The sequence below is a fragment of the Bos indicus genome, chromosome 7, assembly GCF_029378745.1.
Source record: "Bos indicus isolate NIAB-ARS_2022 breed Sahiwal x Tharparkar chromosome 7, NIAB-ARS_B.indTharparkar_mat_pri_1.0, whole genome shotgun sequence".
NCBI classification, from domain to species: domain Eukaryota; kingdom Metazoa; phylum Chordata; class Mammalia; order Artiodactyla; family Bovidae; genus Bos; species Bos indicus.
The window spans coordinates 31,421,772-31,445,656 of record NC_091766.1 but is presented as its reverse complement, the minus strand read 5'-3'; the positions used below and the strand labels follow the sequence as shown (position 1 = coordinate 31,445,656).

Genomic DNA, 23,885 nt, shown 5'->3' with positions numbered 1-23,885 from the left:
AGGGGGTTGGGGAAATATGATAAAATCCTTCATAGAAAACTCTCATAGGACTATTTGCATTTTGAAAGAGGATCTGGGACAAAGCAGTTTAATCCAAAGGAATGAATTTTTGAGGTAGTCCAGAGAACAGAAGTAGGAATTTTGTGGATTTCTCTCAAATCCCATACAATGGCTGACTCTTTGAACCCATAATGCAGAGCATGATAGTCAGCTGACCACAGATGACCTTCCCCTTCATGTTTCTAGAAGCTGCTGAAATCAAACAGATCTGGAATCAGATGACAAATGCACAGTGAAATCACATCTCTCTGAACAAATGATTTCTCCCTACCTCAGTTCCTCACAGCAAGAGATTCAGTTCAGTCGCTTGGTCATGTCCGACTCTTTGTGACCCCATAAACCGCAGCACGCCAGGCCTCCCTGTTCATCACCAACTCCCAGACTCCACCCAAACCCATGTCCATTGAGTCAGTGATGCCATCCAACCATCTCATCCTGTCGTCCCCTTCTCCTCCTGCCTTCAATCTTTCCCAGCATCAGAGTTTTTTCCAACGAGTCAGCTCTTTGAATCAGGTGGCCAAAGTATTGGAATTTCAGCTTCAACATCAGTCCTTCCAATGAACACTCAGGACTCATCTCCTTTAGGATGGACTGGTTGGATCTCCTTGCAGTCCAAGGGACTCTCAAGAGTCTTTTTCAACACCACAGTTCAACACATCAATTCTTCTGTGCTAAGCTTTCTTTATAGTCCAACTCTCACATCCATACATGACTACTGGAAAAACCATAGCCTTGACTAGATGTACCTTTGTTGGCAAATTAATGTCTCTGCTTTTTAATATGCTGTCCAGGTTGGTCATAACTTTCCTTCCAAGGAGTAAGCGTCTTTTATTTTCATGGCTGCAGTCACCATCTGCATGATTTTGGAGCCCAGAAAAATAAAGTCTCTCACTGTTTGCACTGTTTCCCCATCTATTTGCCATGAAGTGATGAGACCAGATGCCATGATCTTAGTTTTCTGAATGTTGAGCTTTAAGCCAACTTTTTCACTCTCCTCTTTCACTTTCATCAAGAGGCTCTTTAAGTTCTTCTTCCCTTTCTGCCATAAGGGTGGTGTCATCTGCATATCTGAGGTTATTGATATTTCTCCCAGAAATCTTGATTCCAGCTTGTGCTTCTTCCAGCCCAGCATTTCTCATGATGTACTCTGCATAGAAGTTAAATAAGCAGGGTGCCAGTATACAGCCTTGGTGTACTCCTTTTCCCATTTGGAACCAGTCTGTTGTTCCATGTTCAGTTCTAACTGTTGCTTCCTGACCTGCATATAGATTTCTCAAGAGGCAGATCAGGTAGTCTGGTATTCCCATCTCTTTAAGAATTGTCCAGTTTATTGTGATCCACACAGTCAGAGTTAAACATGAGAATACCTGCAAAGAACCCGGGATCATGTCTGACAAACAACCACATGTCAATACGTCCCTATTTGCTTCGCAGTGGCAGTGCAGGCAGCCTGAAGACCTAATGTCTGGGTGAAAAGCAACTCTACCATTTACTAACAGCTCAGTACCTCAGTCTCCTGGTTTGTAAAATGGGAATACTGCATTTTATCCAGAGGATTATTGTGAGAACTATTAAGATAAAGCATCTTAAGTGCTTACTGCAGGGACTGGCACTTAGAAAGTGCCTCGTAATTGTTAGCTGCCTCTTGGTCGGACATTTTTGATATTGGAATATACACAAGGATTTCTTTCTATTTTATATTGGAGTATGGTTGCTTTCCCAGTGGCACTAGTGGTAAAGAATCCACCTGCCAATGCAGGAGACATGAGAGTTGCGGATTCTATCCCTGGGATGGGGCAATCCCCAGGAGGAGGGCATGGCAACACAGTCTAGTATTCTTGACTGGAGAATCCCGTGGACAGAGGAGCTTGACTGGCTACCGTGCATGGGGCCGCAGAGAGTCAGACACTACTGAGCGACTGAGCCCTCAACAAGCATAGTTGCTTTACAATATTGTGTTAATTTCTGCTATACAGCAAAGTGAATCAGCTATATGTATACATACATCCCCTCTTCCTTGGTTTTCCTTCCCCTTTAGTTCACCACAGAACATTGAGCAGAGGTCTTCGTGCTGTACAATCCGTCCTCAGTTATCTATTTTATACATAGTATGCATATATGCCAGTCTCAGTCTCCCAATCCATCCCCAACCCCTCATCCATACTTCTGTTCTCCATGTCTTACACAAGAATTTCTAAGAGGTTTTGCTCTTTTTTCCTCAAGTATAGGGAAGAAAAACTTTCCCTCTTATTTCCCCATCTGACCTTACTGCATGCTATGATATGTCTTCTGCACTCACCACAAACATTTCAATTATTTGGCCTAATAGAAGGGATAAGGAGTGTGGAAAATCTAAAACAGAAGCTATGGCCCAAATTCTTTATGTTCATTTTGTCAAGCAGAAAGAGGAACACTGTGAAAAATCCTCCAGCAAGTAAATGACTTGAGGGTTGTGCACAGTTACTGGGTGCTCTTGTGCTCTTGGACTCTCCTCCCTTCACAGAGGGGCTTCTTTTGCCTATGGATAGGTTTCTAGCCTCCTGTCAAGCTCTGTTCAAATTGCCTAAGTGCTTATAATCAAAGAGAGCAGGGACATTTCAGTGTGACAATCACTAATATATTGCTGCCTACTTGTTTTCTAAAGTGCCTGCCCTACTTCTTAAATTCCAGAGCCAGAGGTTCATTCCTTTGACTCAAAGCACTGATTCCATAGGAAATCCCAGCTAAAATGCAAAGATCCCCTAGATACGGAGCAAACCATGTCTAGCCACTGGCACATTCATGCAAATTAACTAAGTTTAGCTCATTTCTTAGAAATTAAATATAAGGCAAATACCTTTTGTTGAGGAGATAAGTGGGGCACCCTGAGTATTCACTGAAAGGACTGATGCTGAAGCTGAAGTTCCAATACTTTGGCCACCTGATGCAAAGAGCCGACTTATTGGAAAAGACTCTGATGCTGGGAAAGATTGAGGGCAGGAGGAGAAGGGGGCGACAGAGGCTGAGATGGTTGGATGGCATCACCAACTCAATGGACATGAGTTTGAGCAAACTCCGGAAATGGTAAAGGACAGGGAAGCCTGGTGTGCTGCAGTCCATGGGTTTGCAAAGAGTTGGACACAACTGAGTGACTGAACACAACAAAGTTGAAGAGAGAGTGGGAAAAATAGGCTGCTCAGTCACAAGCTCATATACTTTCAGAGTTTGGCAGCTGCATGTAGGGCCATAGGGAGTGGTGGAGAGTACAGTATCCGTGAGAGTAAGTCCCACCTAAGGATATTCACATTTGAAACTTCTAAGAGCATCATGCCAGTCAAATAAAACATGAATGTCCATTGGCTGAAATTGTGCTGAGTCCATCAGTTTGCAGTCTGAAATCCAGAATATGAAGCAGAGAGGAGGTAGTTCTATGGTGTAGCCTGGGTAAGATGCTGTAAAGAGGATAGCCTGGTCACGAAGGACCCATGATATGACCCACAGAGTTGTGTAGTAGTCGAACACAGGGACCAGGCGCACAGGCTTCATGCCAGGGCTGAGGGTAACTCATGCCAGCTGCCAAACACCATCTGGATCACCTGTGGGAGACTCCAGAACAGTGAGGCCTTTCTTGTGGGTCAGATATCTGGGAGCCAAAGCTTCTAAAATTTTTAAGGACCACAAAAAAGTCCAGGATCCTAGAACAGTTTCCCCTCTGGAAAACAATCACCAGAACTAATCAGTGTGAGTTCAAACACATCAATGGGCAGAGAGGTCAAGAAGGCTTACTCCACATGGCAAGTCCCTTTCTTCCCTTGTTTCTTGACTAATTTAGAGTACACCCCACTTAGGGGTCTGTCAACCTGACTTACTGCCTCAGGCAAAGAGCTTAGGAAAAAAATTAAAAATATTTCCCAAATAAAGGTGGTGAATTTAAGTACAATCATCCCCACCATTAGGGCTAGTTCTGCTTCTGTCCCTAGCACGGTGCCTGGCACATGGCCTGTAATCGGAGTGTTCTTCCTGAACAGCAGCATCTGGGCTACACTTGAACCACCTCCTGAGTGGTAGAACCACTCCTGAGGAGGTGGAACCACCTCCTGAGTGGCCCTTTCCTCCCAGTGCATTTCCAGTTAGTCAGTCTCATCTGCTGACTGAGTCTCATCCGTGTTTTCAGCAGAGGTCTCTGGTTTCTTTCTGCTCACAGTGCAACTTCAATATCGATATTTAGAACAATTGCTTTATTGGCTTTCATGAAATTGAAATGTTTGTGATTCAACCCAGATGTGTGCAGAAATGACCATACCGTGCTCATGACCACCAACAGACAGGGCCGATTCTATGCCATGCCCTGACGCAGGAGGGCAAGGATTGTCCTGTATGCTTTCCCATGGTCACCATTTTAAAATATTATATCTCGTGATTTGCATCATTACAGATTAATGATCACAACTAAGATGGTTTGAAAGTGTCTTCAGGTGGGGCACTTTTTCCTATTTGACTCAAAGTGGTGGTTCGGGGCACAAGGACTGTTTCCTTTTCAGGACGTTCCCACACTTCTGGTTTCCCTGATCTCTTTTTGACTCAGGTTAATCAGTGTCCACAAATGAACATGGCATGAGGCTGTGTTGTTACAGGGATGTTATCATACAACCTAAAAGGGAAAAAAAGGGCCATTCAAGTTGCAGTAGTGTTTGTTTCTAAGTAATGTATGAAACATGTTACTTGGGGGAAAGAGCCAGGCCTTTTATTTACATACATATTTGGTAATAAAGACATCTTTTACATTTCGATATGGCTGCTTTGGCCTAGCCCCACTAAAATAGCCTCTCCAAAACCAACAAGCCAGATACTTCAGTGACAGCAAATAAATCCAGCTAACTGCAGCCTTCCCATGTGCAAACGTGGGAGGCTTCCTTTGTTCCCTGGTAACAGGTAGATAATTATACCTGTGACCTTTTAGAGGCACAGGGTGGGGAAGCATTTGGGAGGCTGAATGTTAGACAATGATTTCTCAGTCCAGCCACAGTCAGCAACATAGGCCCCAAGGAATGGTTCAGTCCATGCATCCCCCAAACCAACTTTTTAGCTGTCACTTTTCAACACAAGATGCTTCATACCTTACAAGTCTCATCCAGTTATTTGTGAATTCATTTTTTGGTGACTGCAAGCAAGCCAGGGAAACAAGTCTGAATAAAATAAAACTATCAGGAAGAGCTATCTTATGTTATGGTGGAAACAGACTTGTGCTAAATCCTGTGTTCAGATTATTTTTCCAGGCCTTTGTAGCTGAATTCTAGGATTTCAGTTAAGTTGCATCAGGCAAGCATTTAGCTAATACATTCAATGATAAACAATTGACAAAATAAGATAGCATTATTGGGATAATGTAATTTAAGATAGTCAATATTTTCATTTTGTATTGTATATTGATTTTATTCTATGCAAAGCTGAATTCATTCCTAATGTTAATTTTAATGCCAATTACTAATTGGTTCTATTACTAAACTGTATTATATACAACACCTTAAATATCATCATCATCAGTCGTTTCAGAAAGTAATTTGGACTCCACTTGATTTTTCCTTTTAGAACTGATTTTATTACCTAATCTCGGCCTAAGTTTTGACTCTGAAGTTGATATTTTTTATTGCTTTATTATTCTTATAAAAATGACACAAGTTCATTATAAAAATTCAAGCTGTTATAAAAGTATAAAATTAGCATAAAAATTACCCACAATTTAGGTTGACCTTAGTGAATATTGTTCCAAACATCTATGTAAATAACATATTGACATGCATATTTTCATTGAAGTGAGGTCATCTTATCAAAGTTATTATTGATGAAGATAATATATTTAATTTTACTTGAATTCGACAATAGGAGCCAAATGAAACTTCATTTGGCTGAAGTTCATTGCTGAAATTCAGAAAAATATTTCTTCACTAAAAGAGTGTTAGTTTTTAAAGGACCCACCAACGTTAAAAAACAAAGATAAATTATTAAAGAATTTAAGTTTTCACTCCATATTTTAATGTTACACTGATTTAATTGACTGTTTGCCATGAAAGTTGGAGAATTTAGTATCATTAGCATCCTTTCACCCTTCCCTCCGTCATCAATTTTTGTAAGGTATTTTTGTCAAGACATGTTGCTTTTCTATTCTCTTTTCTAACCATAGTTTCTGTAGTCATTTTACCTTAGTTCTGTGTTTAAATGGATTCATTGCCAGTCTTATAAATTCATATTTCTCAATATGGTTTCACAGTTTCAATATTTCTAAGTTTATTTTTGCTGTTTTGGTTTCATCTCTTGATTGCTTATATTTTATGAATTGATGTTTTTCAAAAGTGTCTGTGTAGTTTATTGACCAAACAGGGACATTTCAGAGAGTAAAAGAGGACACTATTAATATTAGTCAAGACAACAGATACAGTAGGGACTGTTTTACACAAAGCACAACTTAAGATCTTCGTAAAGCCAGAGGTGGTATATTTCACAAGTTCTTGAAGGCTTCCACTCAGTACTTTTTGAGGCATTTCAGATCAGATCAAATCAGTCGCTCAGTCGTGTCCGACTCTTTGCGACCCCATGAATCGCAGCACACCAGGCCTCCCTGTCCATCACCAACTCCCAGAGTTCAGACTCACGTCCATCGAGTCAGTGATGCCATCCAGCCATCTCATCCTCTGTCGTCCCCTTCTCCTCCTGCCCCCAATCCCTCCCAGCATCAGAGTCTTTTCCAATGACTCAACTCTTCGCATCAGGTGGCCAAAGTACTGGAGTTTCAGCTTTAGCATCATTCCTTCCAAAGAAATCCCAGGGCTGATCTCCTTCAGAATGGACTGGTTGGATCTCCTTGCAGTCCAAGGGACTCTCAAGAGTCTTCTCCAACACCACAGTTCAAAAGCATCAATTCTTCAGCGCTCAGCCTTCTTCACAGTCCAACTCTCACATCCATACATGACCACAGGAAAAACCATAGCCTTGACTAGACGGACCTTTGTTGGCAAAGTAATGTCTCTGCTTTTCAATATGCTATCTAGGTTGGTCATAACTTTCCTTCCAAGGAGTAAGCGTCTTTTAATTTCATGGCTGCAGTCACCATCTGCAGTGATTTTGGACCCCAGAAAAATAAAGTGTGATACTGTTTCCACTGTTTCCCCATCTATTTCCCATGAAGTGATGGGACCAGATGCCATGATCTTCGTTTTCTGAATGTTGAGCTTTAAGCCAACTTTTTCACTCTCCACTTTCACTTTCATCAAGAGGCTTTTGAGTTCCTCTTCACTTTCTGCCATAAGGGTGGTGTCATCTGCATATTTGAGGTTATTGATATTTCTCCCAGCAATCTTGATTCCAGCTTGTGTTTCTTCCAGTCCAGCGTTTCTCATGATGTACTCTGCATATAAGTTAAATAAACAGGGTGACAATATACAGCCTTGACGAACTCCGTTTCCTATTTGGAACCAGTCTGTTGTTCCATGTCCAGTTGTAACTGTTGCTTCCTGACCTGCATACAAATTTCTCAATAGGCAGATCAGGTGGTCTGGTATTCCCATTTCTTTCAGAATTTTCCACAGTTTATTGTGATCCACACAGTCAAAGGCTTTGAGGCATTTAAATGGTGCCAAATGATGCCTTGCACAAAGGAGCATCTATTTGAAAGGAAAAGTTTGGCTCTGACTAAAGGCCCAACAGTTCCCTTCATGGGACTAATGGATGGGCTCTAGGGAGTCCACCAGTCATTCTAAGTCATATCCATGGTTCTCCATGCATGTATAATTTCTTGGGAGATGGCCATTCCACCATTAGATTTTCAAAGGGGCTAATGCCTGGAAAATCCCATGGATGGAGGAGCCTGGTAGGCTGCAGTCCATGGGGTCGCTGAGAGTCGGACACAACTGAGCGACTTCACTTTCACTTTTCACTTCCATGCATTGGAGAAGGAAAGGCAACCCACTCCAGTGTTCTTGCCTGGAGAATCCCAGGGACGGGGAATCCTGGTGGGCTGCCGTCTATGGGGTCACAGAGTCGGACACGCCTGAAGCGACTTAGCAGCAGCAGCAGCAGCAATGGCTCCATATATGTTACTAATTGACATTGCACAACATATCTCCCCAAAGTTACATCGTTGGAGAACGTTCTCCAAACTTTCCTATAAATAACACCACACAACTATAATTTCACTTATTACTACTTAGTATTTATTGTGCGATTAATGTAAGAAATGACCGAGTATAGAGTGTTTCTGATCCTCTGTAAAACTGCTAGTAATAAATTTGTGTGTGTGCTGCGTGCTCAGTCGTGTCCAACTCTTTGCGACCCCGGACTGTAGCCCGCCAGGCTCCTCTGTCCGTGGAATTTCCCAGGCGAGAATATTAGAGTTGGTTGCCATTTCCTACCCCAAGGGATCTTCCCGACCCAGGGATCAAACCAGCATCGCTCGCATCTCCTGCATTGGCAGGTGGACTCTTTACTACTGTGCTACCTGGAAAGCTTAAATAATAACTTCCACTTTAGTTTTTAATATCTCTTTCATTAAGGTTCATGCAATAGTATTTAATGTAAGGACTATTTTTTCCTTCTGACCAGTAATTATATGTCCTTTTATAAGCTCTATTAGCTATTTAGTTGTGTGGTTCACTGTGGTTTTCTTTCTGCCTGAACACTTAGGGAGGTCATTGAAAGCTATTTGAAATTATTTGAAATAGGTATTCTAGTCTAGGTTTTCTGAAACTATGTCCATTCCTCTTCTATCAACACCTCTCAAGGTTATCCACTAAACCATTATCTTTTCTAGATCCTTATTCTTTCCTTTTTGACTCAATGGTGATATTGCAAACTAAAAACAAGTGGATGGATGACAGGTCATCTACACTGATTAGGAGGAAAGCTATTAAATGTCCACTTCCCTTTGCATTGCATAGTCTTGGCTTAAAAGATGGAACATGAGGCATTCCTGACAGAGAAAAGACATTAACTAAAGAGAAAAAAAATGCTGCATGGAAAATAGAATAATAATTCCAATAGTGGCCAGCAGAATGATTAAAAACATATGAAAGTTAGTTGAAAGAAATATACACATATGAAAACTTCCCCTGAAGTGTTCAATTGCTTCTGGCTACATCCAACCTAAATAGACTTTCCCAGGACACTTAAACAACAAGAACAAAATGCAATGAGCCCTAATAAACTTGCTGTGTAGGGGCATTTATCAGTAGTTGCCCCCCCTAAAACAGTTCACATCAGATTCATCAATTCAGATCGATTCAGAGATTAACTTTTTAAAGTATCTTTTTACCCTGCTGTTAAAAAAAATAGTGCCTTATCCCCAAAATACAATCTGAGATGTTGACAGGAAAACTGTTAATCTAATCCTTTGCTTTGCAGAAAATTTAGACAGCTTGGCTTCCTCTTTACCACACTCCCCCTTTCATGACACTTCGTAGAATTGGCTGGCCCTGGCAGTACCCATGTATACAAGCCCCCTGGGCACACCTTCCCACACCCTTACCTCGCTCAGCTATGCCAGTCACAGTAGCACACTAGCCAAGAAGGGGCCTTCTACTCTTTCCACCTATAATTTGGTCTTTTCTTCGTCTCTTCTTAATCCCCCACACATGGACTTCCATCTGAAAACATAAGGAGGTTGGAGAGTAAAACCTTAGCAAATAGGGCAGCGGCAGTAAAAACAAGTTGATTTTTCAGCTTTCTCTGAAATTTCAGACTGACAGTTGTGAAATTAATGAACAGTAAGAGGGTCTCTTATCTCCATTCAGACCCATGGGGATGGATTTTTCTCTTCAGCTGTATGTCTGGGTCGCTTGCACTTCCCTGGAGCATTGCTTTAAGAGTAAAATTCTTGAAACTTAAGAATATGGAGTATGTTGCAAGTTCAACTGCAGTTCAACCACAAATATAGAGCATGGGGCAGGCTTTGGAAAATACAATACAGGACATCTTAGCCTTGTTATGGTATTAATTTTCTCCCACATCCCTGTAAGTTGTTTTATGCATGTCTTCTAGCCTCTGTGTCTGCCTGTTTTCTTTTAATTTTTCCTTACAGAAGAAATCTTATGACAATGTGACATGAATGTCTCATTTATGACCCATACCATTTATTTTGCTTACATGCTTGGTTAAGGTTCATACTTTACATATGTAATTTTAATAAATTCATTATTCTCAAAGTCAAAAGAATAACTCTCATTTTAAAACTTAAAAAACCTGCATTTGTCTTTCAAGTAAATATATACAAATAGTAAGGAAGTTTTGGCTGTTTTTTCTGCTTTATTCTTTCTCTTAGGTCTTGAATTCTTCAAATATTTTTAAAGTCACTTTTCAAGTGTTAGGCTTTGCTACATGGCTAATAAGAGAAGGATAAAGAACTATTTTATTATTTTGATTAACATAGTATTTTCACATAGGTCAGTATAGAAAGATAGAATAAAAATATATTTCCTCAAATAATGTGCTTTTTTAAAGACTCGGATCATCCAGGAAGTAACTCCACTTTCCATTTCGCTTGGTCTGTATTCACTACAGATTTACTCATCTCAAATCTGTTATTTCTGCTTGAGCATTCAGAAATATAAATGTGTTTCCTTCTGATGTTGATCTCGCCCTGTGCTTTTTCCACTGCAGGTGTAACCCCCAACAATCTTGTTAAAAGCAAGCTGATTGTAAAACACGCACACACTCTACCACATTTTATTTCCCCATGGAGACCACACCACCAACTTAATTTGGTTCTGCTTTCATGCTACCCAGTGCTACTTGAGAAATATTGAAAAAAGCCATTAAATTCACTGAAATTTCTTGCAGCTCAACTTATCTGGCCCTTTTCCATTATTCGGTGAGTACTCTTCCCTAACTGAGTCACTATAACATTTCCCACAGTGCTTAGTCCCATAGTATTTTTCACTATCCCATTTCCCAGGATTGGAATCGCTTCATTCTCTGAAGATTGCTTTGCCTCATACTTAGAAGAGTACATTCATTTTATATTAGCCCCACTAGTGCCTCCCTTCTCTACAATAACCTTTCTCTAAATCCATCTATTTTATTTTTCTTCCTTTTTCCCTTTCCCATTTCTACACCCTTGATCCCATCTCCACACCCTTGATCCCATCTCCTCCTATCTCCTCAGAGACTTTTTCTATTGACTATCTCTTTTCTCTTAGGACCACAGTTTCTTGCTCTCCTCTCCAAATACTCCTGTCCTAACAACAACAACAAAGCTGATCTTTAACTCTACTTCTTTTTCAAATATCCTTTCTGCAAACCTTTTGAACGTGTACTTTTCTTCTTGACCTAATCTTTAACTCCTAACAGTTTAGTTTTTATCCTTTATCACCCCATTGGAACTAAATTATCAAAAGTCACTGGCTCATAACCTACTGGCCACCACATTTAACTGCCTTCCTCAACCATCCATTACTTCTGGAGCATTTGACAGACTCAATGATACCAACTTCTGGAACCAGAAGCGTTTCCAGAATTGTGAATGGAGTCTTTTGTCTCCATACCCTGCTTCTTTAACTTTGAACTTGAACCTTTATCTCTTTAGGCTTCAATTTCCCCTGCTCAATCTCCTTATTGTAGATATTCTCCCAGGAATTTTTCTCTACTTACTATCTATATATTCCTCTTCTGGAATTTTTATGGTTTTAAACCTCTTCTCTGTGCAAATAGTTCTGAATCCCACTAATGCCCAAGTATAGGCTTCTGTTTCTTATTTTGGCTGGGCTTATTCGTGTTTAAATTCCACTAATATGTCTAACTCAACAGTTCCAAGACAGCATCTCTTTTCTCTCCTTCCCCAACCTGTCTTTTCCAATTTCTCCCTTTCTGTAACTGACATCACCATCTTCCCTGTCATCTAGAATAAAACGTTGGTGTTTTCTTGGACCCATGATTTATTTGGGCTTCCTTGGTGACTCAGTTGGTAAAGAATCAACCTGCAATGCGGGAGACCTGGGTTCAGTCCCTAGGTTGGGAAGATCCCCTGAAGAAGGGAACAGGCTACCCACGACAGTATTCTGGCTTGGAGAATTCCATGGACTATTTCATGGGGTCACAAAGAGTCAGACATGACTGAGCAACTTTCACTTCACAGAGCAATGAATGCTCAAGCTCTCATAGATACGCTGCCCTGTTAGTTCTTTTAGATACTTTACAGACACACAAACTTTCCTGAATTGAAATTACAGGCTATTTCCCTGCCTCTCTGCTTCCTATCACTTACAAAACAAAATCCAGATCTTATCATGGCATTCAAAGTTGTTCACAGCGTGGCTGCAGCCTACTTGTTTGGTTCTAGTTCTCAGTGCTAGACTGAGCATCAGGCAAACTGAATTATTCGCTATTCTCTGTAATCACTTCCAGATTTCTGTCCATGGGGCTTTGCTCATGCTGTCTTTGCTCAGCATCCAAAAGTTTTCTCCATCCTTTCCAGTCTTTTTTCTTTTTTTAACTTTATTTATTTTTGGTTGCACTGAGTCCTTGTTGCTGCCCAGGCTTTCTCTAGTTGTGGCGAGCTGTGGCTACTCTTTGCTGCAGCGTACAGGCTTCTTGTTGCCGTCTCTTTTCTTGTTGTGGAGCATGGGCTTTAGGCACACAGGCCCCACTGTTGCAGCATTAGGGCTCAGTAGTTACAGCTCATGGGCTCTAGAGCACAGACTCAGTACTTGTGGCACATGAGCCTAGCTGCTCCACAGCATGTGGAGTCTTCCTGGACCAGAGATCAAACCTATATCCCTTGCACTGGTAGGCAGACTCCTATACACTGTACCACCAGGGAAGACCCTTCCCAGTCGTTATGATCTAAATTTTGCTCATTCTTCAAATGGTACCTCCTTAAAGCTTTTCCTGATCTTCACAACTAGAAGAAGAGTTCCAACATTTCCAAACTCGGAATTTAATACATTTTAATAATATAATCATACTCTTTTCATTGGCTTAGTGTTTATATGAAAAAGTTTCCCTTCCTTTTACTTGTAATCTGTTTGTGTCTTTATGTTTATAAAATGTGTTTCTTATAAACAACATATAATTGAATGTTGTTTTGTTTTATCTAGTCTGTCAACTCATGCCTTTCATACCTGTGTTCTTTGGTCCACCTTTTTTTCTTTCCTTCTTTTTTTTCTATTTTTATTTTTAGATCCTCTGTTCTTCTCTTCTTATCTTTGTTTGGGTCATGGTTAACCCATCAATCCTTAAAAAATAGATTCTCTCATCTCATTGATTTTTTTACTTATGCCTCTTAGCATGATTTTGTACTTTAGTGGTTATTATAGACACTAAAACATGCATCTTTAGCACAGCACATTCTATGATTTAAAAAATTAAGAAAAATATCTAAGAATTCTACGACAATCTATTTCCAATTTTAGTCCCTATAATTTGTGTTCTTGTTTACTCTGACTTTATACAAAAGAGAATATAAATTCCATATTCTTTTATTATTTTTCTTTAAAGAGGCCGTGGTTGAAAGCAATTTTGTCATATATATGTACAAAAATACACACACATATGTATCATATATATGTATTTTGTGATGTATATGTATAGTATACTGCTTTTATCTGGGATTAGTACGTGGCCTAATTCTCTAGCTTTACTATCACAGTGAGGCAGGCCCCATTTCCTGAATTGGTGAGGGTTTCTCTCAATGCTCCTGGCTCTCTCTGGTGTTGGACTGTCACCCCATTACTAGGTGTAAGACCCAGTGGGTGGGAAAGTTTATATAGATGGTACCCGTATGCTGCACATCAGAAGAGCTCATACAGCTGTCCTGCCCTTATTTCTGTGGCAGAGGACTGTTGTTTCTAATTCCTGTCAAGTTGGAGTGTGGGAGGTTTTCTTTTCTTTCTGCTGATCCACTCTCAAACTGAGGCAGTGTTTTTTGGTTCATTAGTTTACCTTGCAACTTTGAGTATCTAATGGCTCAAAAATTTCTGATTTGTTCTCATTGTTGAAGTGGCAGAAGTGTTTCTTGTAATGTTCTATATCCTAGACAGAAGCAGAAACTCCCTATTGAGTTATATACGTATATCTTCCTTAGATTTGGTTCTTCCAGAAACAAAGGTTAAGAGAGGGCAGGTGATCCTAGGAACCTCAGTCAAGTAGTGAAAGAAGAAACAGGGAAGAGAAGGAAGTGAGTTAATGAGTAACTATGGTGCAATCCCACTGAGGACTTCTGGAGGAGACAGCCTAAGTGGGCAAGCTGGGTCTTTATCCACCAACTCCCATCTGTAATTGATTAGTTGTCCTGTCTCTAGGTGAAGTCTATGCCAGATCCAAAAAGGCAGAGAGTCACAGGTGCAGCAGAAGCATTTTACATGAAGGAACGAGAGAGAGGCTACAACAGTGTCTGTTAAAAACTCTCTCTGTGCCTGTAAGGACATTTATTACTTTATTTCTCAGGCATATTAATGTACTGAGAAGACGATTCATACCTGATTTATCTTTGTATTCTCCCAGCATGGAGAATAGTCAGAAGACAATCAATCAGTATTTATTAAATGAGAAAATACCTTTTATAAAGTACCAATATGTAAAATTCTGGCTAGTTCTTCATTTCCTATTCTCCTCCCAAAGCAACATCCTCACCCCCACCTCAATCACTCAGACAATATATTTTTATCTCAACTGCTAAAAAGGTTAATCTCACCAGAATGTTTAGATTTTTTTTAAATTTATTGATTTTTCTAGCTAATTTAAATGTAGTATAATGTAAAGGTATAATTTCAAAACCTGCTAACAGGCATTTTGTATTACTTGCAGCCAACAATGATAAGACGTCCACCAACCATTGTTTGCTATATTTGTGGTCGTGAATATGGAACAAAATCGATTGCCATTCATGAGCCACAATGTCTGAAAAAATGGCACAATGAAAACAACTTGTTGCCTAAAGAGCTAAGGAGACCAGAACCAAAGAAACCAGAAGTCAGGACCATTACTGGTAAGTTTTTGGAAAACAAAAGACTTGATTGTATAAGGGAAGACTTTTCTCTCTAATGGAGAACGCAATGGCAACCCACTCCAGTACTCTTGCCCGGAAAATCCCATGGATGGAGGAGCCTGGTAGGTTGCAGTCCATGGGGTCACTAAGAGTCAGATATGACTAAATGGCTTCACTTTCACTTTTCACTTTCATGCATTGGAGAAGGAAATGGCAACCCACTCCAGTGTTCTTGCCTGGAGAATCCCAGGGACGGGGGATCCTGGTGGGCTGCCGTCTATGGGGTCGCACAGAGTCGGACACGACTGAAGTGACTTAGCACTTAGCAGTTTCTCTCTAAACTTAAAAGAGTAGAGGTATTCTTTTATTACTTGCTCAAGCAACTGACATCAGCAACATTTACTGTCTTGGCCACAAAATAGTGGCCAATAGAAAAAACAGTTCCAAAATGCCTAACCAAAGGGTTGTTTTCAGATGCTGAGACACAAAGACACTGTATCCTGGCAAACTGTGCAAGGAGAGGGACTTACTGAAAACTGCTGTATTTCCCAAAAGTTACATTCATATGTTATCAAACACAATACTGTAAAAATGTGAAGCTTAACCTTTGGGGACATCTAGAAACATGTTTTCAAATATGAATGTGTCTTAGTGTTCAAAGAGCAGGGGTTCCTAAGTGAAATGCTTACAAGGTCCACTGGTCAGATTCCACAATTGAGCACATTTGTCCACGTGTGGAAAAAGGGAAGGTGGGAACCATGGGGAACTGAGAGCACTGCCTCTCTCCAAGGATACGGCCGCTACCCAATTCCAGCTGGTGTTATCCTTAAGAAACTTAGCCTTAACTTCACTGTGATGTATCTTCCAATAATACAAAAGAAATTGGAAATCTTGACTTCTATATGAAATGTCCAGATTTTTAAAATTTTGCAGTGAATACTTTGTAAAGCACTGCACAGGCCATATGAAACCTGAACTTCATAAACTGTCGTGTGCGGCCTCATTTCAGAGCCTTATACTTACTCATTCAGGGAGAGAATGAAGTAGTTCAGAGAATTTGCCATGCCAGCTCACACTTGGTCATTGTCATTTTATCAGTTGATCCCATGATTCCTCTCAAAGGAAAACCATTCTTGGTTTTAAGAGAAGTATCATTCAGTTAATTGATTCTCTTTATGTAAGAGAATCATAGATTTACATATCCAGAAGGTATCTTGGAAGCCATTTAGTACCAATTATCTCAGAACACTCTTGTTAGACATGTGACCCAAAGAGAGTTTTCTAATAGCCCACAGAGTGGAATCTAGGTTGTCATGATAAAGTTCTAGGCTACCAGAACTCAACTATTCAAAGCCCTTGCCAAATGGAGAACTCTGCATGCAGATGGGAAGAGAGCTCGAGATGAAAATACCCATCTATTGAAATTAGAGCATTTGCTCACAAAGAGATTGTTTCCCTCTTTGAGACTCTCTTCCCATCATTTCTCAACTGATAAAAAATCTGTTTCCTTCACTCCTTATCTCCATCATTTTCCCTGCTTGAGCAGAGTTATCACAATTATAGAAGAGAAGAGAAACTACTGGTTTGAAAGCCCTGGAGGGTTCACCAGTCTTGATTGGCTACAGATGGAAAAGCCAGGTCCTGTCATTGCACTTGCTACAGTTTTCCTCTTGGCTCCATGGTACTGTTCTTTCTGAGGGCGCCCTTCCTCTCTGGGTGAAGACACTTCCCACTATAAAGTAAAGGCACTAAAACTTTTAGAAATGTAATGACTCATCTTCAACTCTCCATGAATACTTGGGAATTTTTGAGCCCATATTAAAACTCATGAGTAAGGTGAAAGTCAGTACCATTCTTTTTTTAACTGGTTTAAAGCACTCAAAATATACATTCATATCCTGCATATATAGTGACACTCCCTTTATCCAAGGGAGAAATACTAGATGGTCCTGTTGTGCTAGAGTTTAATTTCCCATGGAGGATAAAAAGAAAAAGAACATTAGTAGACTTGTTAAAGAATCCAACATTGGCTACGTTTGTATGAGCCACTAGATAGAAAAATCATATATGAGAACTACCTGGGCTTTAATGAAAACAATATATGCTGTGAAAATAATTTTCTAAAAACTATGTGATATATTTTTGAGTGCCTGGCTATATTTGTGGGGGGGGGGTGCTTTTTTGGGGAAATTCTAAGACAGTCAATTTAGTGTACCAAAGCCATTCTATTTAAATAAGTTTTATTAAAGTTAAATCCCACACTGTTTCTCTAAAATAAACCCATATGCCCTTTTTCCTATGCTCTGTCAATGAAAATTATACATCTCTCAGCTGTCTTTGTTGCTTTCTTAAGGACACTTCTTTTTGTCAGCTTAACTATCCTGTTTGCATTCTTCACTTTAATTACTTAAAGAATCTCTGAGTTTATGGCCATAAAGAGATGATAAATTTTTAGGATATAATTTGTCTTAAATTCACTCTCAATTGTCAGTTGTGGCCTCTAAAAACATTCTGAAAGATTACAGAAGAGGAAAATAGAGACATGTTCTTTTTCTTTTGAAAGCTTATAGAGTCAACTGAAAGAAAGCCAAAAGTTATATTTTCAAGATAATGTGTAAACAAAGATGTTAATAATTAGTGAAGAATGCATATCACAACACATAAAACAATGTCTTCCCCTTTTTAAAATTCAAGGACTGAAAAACCTCTGATTCAGAGCTAACGGTTCTCAGCCCTTAAAAGATTGAGCAGCACTTTTTTTTTTTTTTTTTTTTGCAAAAGTAATATAATTTGTTTAAAAGCCTCAGTCAACAGGTATTTCCTGAAAATACTTTCCATAAAAAGTAGAGTATGGTTCTCCAGAATGAAAACTGATCCATTTTCCCATTTTCTTTTTCTTTTCTTTCTTTGTTCTTTTTTTTTCCCCTCTGTTTTTCTTTAACTTTTCAGCCAAGGGTTTCTATGATCTCGATGCCTTAAACGAAGCTGCTTGGACAAGCGCCCAGAGCCAGTTGGTTCCCTGTAATATTTGTGGGCGTACCTTCCTGCCAGACAGACTGATTGTTCACCAACGATCCTGTAAACCAAAAGTCGCCAAGTAAAGCCCTTTCTTCCTACGAAAGAGTTACAGGCATTAAATCCTTGGGAAAGAGTTGGGTTATGGTGGGAAGGAGGAAAAGTGGGGGTGGAGTTGGGGAAGGAGAACTGGAATTGACCAAAGGCCATGGAGCACAGGACGCCCAGCTCAGTGCTCTGGTGGCCTGCCTTGACCGCTGTGTCACCGCTTTTAACAAGCAGCCGCGTGCGTGTGCCTAGACACGCCGCGCGCCTCTCATGAGACACGGTGATCGGACAGAATGACACGTGGCCGCGCCTCTTCAGAGCTGGCATTTTTATCTCCAAGAAATCTCTGAGCCAGCTGTTGCCATTTTTTCATCTGGTCTGTTTTCCCTGAACAGGATTCTGAACCTCACCGCTTAGGACTATTATTCAGTGAACAGAGATTTTAGTGGGGGGTGACTTCAGGCAACTCTTCGGTCCCGAGAAAAACTGGCTTCCCTCCCATCCCTGTGCTTTCTGAAGTAACGTGCCCCTCCCTGCTTTTTCTGATCCAGGGAAATGTTTTTAATCGACTCAGTGACTGGAATTCTTCTTTTCTGTACAAAATTGTTCAACAGGAGAGATATATCAAAAAAGAGCTAAGGGCTTAAAACACTAGAACCGTACAGTACTGTTACTCCCTCGGTGAGAAATGCTACAAAGAAGATTCAGGATCAACACCGGCCTCGTATGCTGCGAGACCGCTGTGTGTGATTAATCACCTGGTGGAAACCGGCTCCCTCCACCTAGCGAAAAAGTCCGGCAAGAGTTCCTTTCCTCTGCCCTCCTCGGGCCTCATAGGTGCTTTATTGTTGAGGTCTAAAAGCCTGCCTGCAAGTTCTGTGCCTCTCCACCCAGGGTCCATGCACAGAAAGCGGCTTGTGCAGCTGCTCTGGATTTGAGTCCTTGAACGTGTATTTAGAGAGGCGGAGCTCTCCTGGGAGGAGGCCAGTGCCAGGGAGGGGCTCTGCCCAGGAAATTCTGCTCCCCCGGGCAGCGCGGCTTTGCTTGGACTCCCAGCAGTTTTGCTTGATCTCTTTGTTCATTTAATGGCTGAATTTCAGGGCCATTCCGGATCCACCAGGTTCCTGCAACCCTTGCATTCATGACCTTACACAGCACAGTTAATTCCAAATTATACAGGCACGTTTATTTCACCTAATAATTTGGTCATACATCTGCCTATTGTAAAAGGCTAGGTTAGGAAAATTGTGCTAATTATTCTGTTTTTCCTGCCTGTTCTGAAGGAAGCAAGAGATAAACTTTTTTTTTAAGGCATTTAGATATCCCCCAAAGATTAGCATCTTGTAAAAGAGACCCTTCAATGACTTGTAGTTGATGCTTTAGTTCATTTTGTTAACAAAAATGACAATAACATCTAATGTGTAGAGCATGTACTGTGGATCAGGCAGTGTGTCTAGTGCTTTCTGTATATCACTTTATATAAATCTCACAGCAACCCTTCAGGTAGATATAATCCTTATTTTACACATGAGAAAATTGATACTTAGACTAAAAGAGCCAACTCAAGGTCACACTGAACTTGAGTTAAGGGTTGGAGTCAGGAAGCAGACTTGAGACTGCTGGACTTCCAAACCCCAAATCTTATCCATTGCCATTTGAGTGCCACGTGCCACCATTAATAAGATGAACTATTCCAACACAAAAGATCTGACACATGGAGAAAGTTTGTACAATGCTTAGGAACTAAGGGAATTAGGATGTTTGCAGTTTAGCTGCTAGTCTGAATTTATCTTAAACTGAGGTGAAAACAGTTTGCAGAATTCAGAGTGCAGTTTCAATTGCATTGTATTCCAATTGCATTCTGCTAATCATGTTCAGAAGTCAGATAGCAAGGGAAATAAAGGACAAGTTTTGGCCTCAACTTTAAAATGAGTGGCCATTGGGATCATAAAGGTTCTTGGGCCCTTTGCTTTCAAAAGCTTGAGAAAAATAAAACTACTTCATCTGTAGGAATTATTAAACTGAGTTCTTGAAGTGGTTGAAAGAAATGAGCTCTTATAGAAAGCACTGCTCCCACAAGGAAAAGCTTGAGGAACATCAAAATGCTGACCGAGGGGCTTCCACCTGCTCCAGCTGAGCTGGCCTGCAAATGTTGCAGGGTATCAAATGTGGAGAAAGTTGACATCAATCCAAGGGTTCCTGTCTTTCACCAAGTCACATCATTGAAGTCTCGCCATCAACAGGAAAGAGCTCACCTACTCTTTGCCATTGGCCCTCCCCTCAACTCATTCACAGCTGTGCAGGTACTTGTACTCAAAGAGAAATGATCTCTTTAACAATGGTTGGTGCATCTGTGAGCTGTGAATTTGACCCTTGAAATGGTTCCCATAGACAGTCTCCTAGCTGATGAAAAAACATACTAGATGAAGGCCTTGGAGCTCTTACACTGGCTCAGGCAGTTATTGGTCTGGGATGCTGGGATGTGATGGTATTCCGGGCATCAGTAACAATACAGTTCCCTTTCAGCTCTGGCAACTGGTGCTGCACAATCTCTAATTGAATTCCCCTCTAGTTGAGATTATGGGAAGAATTCCAAGATTTCTTGATGCTCACTTGCACATTGAACCCACATTAGTGTTGCAGGGCATGTATTATCAGAAGGGAACCCTGGAGGTGGAACAAGCCTGTCCTAGTAAGGGGTTTGGAGGGGGCGATGCTCCTCCGGTGAGTAAACATGGAGATCTGTTAGAGCTCCATTGTGGGACCTCCTCTTCAGGCAACCTTGGAAGTATTTCCAATTGGAGTCCCAGAATCTCCAAGGAAGCTCCCAGATGACACCAGATGACATCAGCCTGGGGAATATTGGCCTGAGTCTCAGAAAAAGAAGCTGCGACCAACAGGCAGATCCATTTGTGAGCAGGGAAGAGAAAGAGGGCAAATATCCAAAGTCTTCCTTCTCCTAAAAACCTGAAAACAGCCCTTGGTTTCTCTGAACTTGTCTGCTTCTGACATTAGCGGTGTTTCTTCTTTACACCCCATCTAAACCAATTCATATGGCTTTAATCCCATACCAGGCCAGGACAGGAAGTTCAGCCCTTTCCTTCCTCAACCCTGAGGGGGCCCTTCCCTTGCTCTGGCGATGGTCCACCCTCCTTTATCATTTATTACTTCCCTCCTGACTCTCTGTCTGGCCCACATGAGAGGCCGTGCCTGTTTCTGCTGGCCCTGCCCGCTCTCTGTGAGTACTGTGGCCAGAGATGGAAATGAGGTTTTCCTGCACTTGGAAGAAACAGCACACATGAGAAGCAGTTGAGGTTCCAGCGGGGGTCAAATTGGGTAGAAAAAATTACACCAGGAAAAGCACTGCTAATTTAGCATAGGATGGTACAGTTTTATGCTTAGTTCTTTTAAATTTTTATTATGAAAATATTCAATAGATAACACTTGCAGGGAAAAGTATAATGAAGTCTTCTATCCTCCACACCCAGGTAAACTTAGTTGAAAACCTGGTAAGATTGAATCTTAATGGTCTATGTTTCAACTACTGTTCTTTTGGATATGTGATGGGGAGAGGTGCTGGGAACACAAGATTCCAGAGTACCTCTGATGCCTTTTAATTCTACTTCCGGAAATATGAGATTAAACCCACATGGCTATAAACAACTACAGTGAAAAAGTGAAAACTGGCCTAGACATCATGCAGGCTAGGTTCCATCATTGATTCACATTGATCAGCTATAGACCAATGTTTTTCAGGTGATACTTAACTGAGTGTGTGTTCAGCAAAGTAATGGCCCCAAAGATGTTGGCCCCTAGTCCTCCAAACTTATGAATATATTACATGTTACCTTTGCAGATGTAGTTAAGGTTACGCACCTCGTCATGGGGAGAGTATCTCGGATCATCCGGATGGGCCCAATATTATCATGTCATTAATAGTAGGATAAGAAAGAAAGACGATAAGAGAGATGACAGCATAAGAAGTATCCAAAACCCTGTGGCTTGTTCTGAGATGTGGCAAGCTATGTGCAGCGACCAGAGAGAAGCTTCTCCAAGTTAAGGGTAGTCCCAGCAGGCAGCCAGCAAAGAAACTGGAACCTCTGTCCTATAACCGCAGGAACTGGAGTCTGCCAACAACCTGAATCTGGAACCTTCAGCAAGAAACACAGCCCCACCAACAATGTGTTTTTATCTGGTGAGTCCAGGGTTGAACGTCTGACCTACAAAAGTGTAAGAAAATAAAGGTGTGCGGCTTAATACATTAAGCTTGTAATCTATTATGGCAGCAACAGACAACTAATAGAAACATCTACAGGGAGATCTCAGAGATATTGTGCATTTTGGTTCCAGACCACCACAATAAATTGACTATCACAATAAAGCAAATTACAGAAGTTTTTTGGTTTTTTCATGCATAGAAAAATTTGTTTACATTGTAGTCTATAAGTGTACAGTAGTATATCTAAAAAAGCAATGTACATATTCGATATTTTTAAAATACCCAAATGCCAAAACAATCACAATAAAAACATCAAAGGTCATTGGCCACAGATCACTAGAACAATAATTTTTTAATGTAATAATTTTTAAAAGTTTGAAATATTGCAAAAATTACCAGAACACAACACAGAGACACAAAGTGAGCAAACGCTGTTGGAAAAATGGCAGCAATAGACTCGCTTGACACAGGGTTGACACAAGCTCTTAACTTGTAAAACAAAACAAAAATGCAATATCTGAGAAGTAAAATATGCGAAGCACACTAAAACGAGGTGTTCCTGTATGTGACATAGGGTAGGACTCCCAAACCTCCTATTGAGAAGTAGAGTCCGTAAATTCATGCAGGACACTGGCCATCTCCACTACGTGCATTCGTGAGAGGGCACCGTAACCAAAGCCAGTAGGGTCAGAGCCCAGTGAAAACTGGCTCCAAGATTTGTCACTCCTGAAATACACAGCTATTTCACAACATGCTCAAAAACTGGATGCCAATTTTTAATGTTCTGTCAATATTTTAAATCATAAAAGTGACTCTGGTATATGTACACACTTGTTCAAAAAATAATAAATGGACAAATGCAGTTGAATTATTTGGCAATTGACTTTTCACGCCAATGACCCTATGACCTTGTCCTTTCCATGAACATGAAAAGAAAATACTTGTATAATCTGAAATGATAGAAGTTTATAGTTATGGGAATCTCTAAATAAGGCACTAACTGAAGAACAGTCAAAATGTTCAAATGCTAAAAGTGCATGTATGGCTTAAATCTCAACGTTCTCTTATGATCTTTACCGGGACTTTTCTGAGGGGCCATGGGCAGATCTTAAGAGCAGGCTGAACTGTCAAAGGAGTGTGCTCCAAGTACCTGGTTCGAGGACCGGCATTCAGCCAAATCGTCAAGCAAGAGGTTTGCCTTAAGTGCCTTCATGTCCTGTCTTGGAACATCTTGAACTCTTTCCTCCTAATCCTTTCACGTTTTCTCCTGGATCTTGCTGTCTAATCTTCCACCCGTGACTGCTGGGACTTCTGTTTCTGTTAGAGGAAAAAAAACCCAGGTGCTCCACCCTCCAGATATCCCTCCATTTTTCCCGGTCTACCTTTCCACATTCCTCTCCCATATCCCCTTCTCAACTTTTTACCAGCTATTTCACTGGAAAGAAACTTGAGAAAGGCGTCCATACTAAGGGATTCACGGAGGCTGATGGTTTAATGTGCTATCTCCTTCAGATGACGTGGTTATTTTAAAAGACGTTTCCTAGAAGTATGTCTTTATCCAAAGTAATGAAATCCATGTGGTGAAATTTTAGA

The 23,885-nt window shown here is 40.7% G+C and overlaps 1 protein-coding gene across 4 annotated transcripts in view; it reads left to right on the top strand.

Annotated features, from left to right (window-relative positions):
* LOC109561862 (zinc finger protein 474) overlaps positions 1-23,160 on the top strand; it is a 70,671-nt gene extending 47,511 nt beyond the window's left edge. For 3 of the 4 annotated variants that reach the window (XM_019964654.2, XM_070793264.1, XM_070793265.1), the window contains 2 exons: positions 14,830-15,010; positions 17,960-23,160. In XM_019964654.2, the coding sequence (XP_019820213.1) occupies positions 14,830-15,010; positions 17,960-18,111 (333 nt within the window). In that variant the 3' untranslated portion in view covers positions 18,112-23,160. Of the gene's footprint in view, positions 1-10,686; positions 10,898-14,829; positions 15,011-17,959 lie in introns of all 4 variants that reach the window. The other variant, XM_070793266.1, reaches the window with a different exon arrangement.
* The last annotated feature ends 725 nt before the right edge of the window (positions 23,161-23,885 follow it).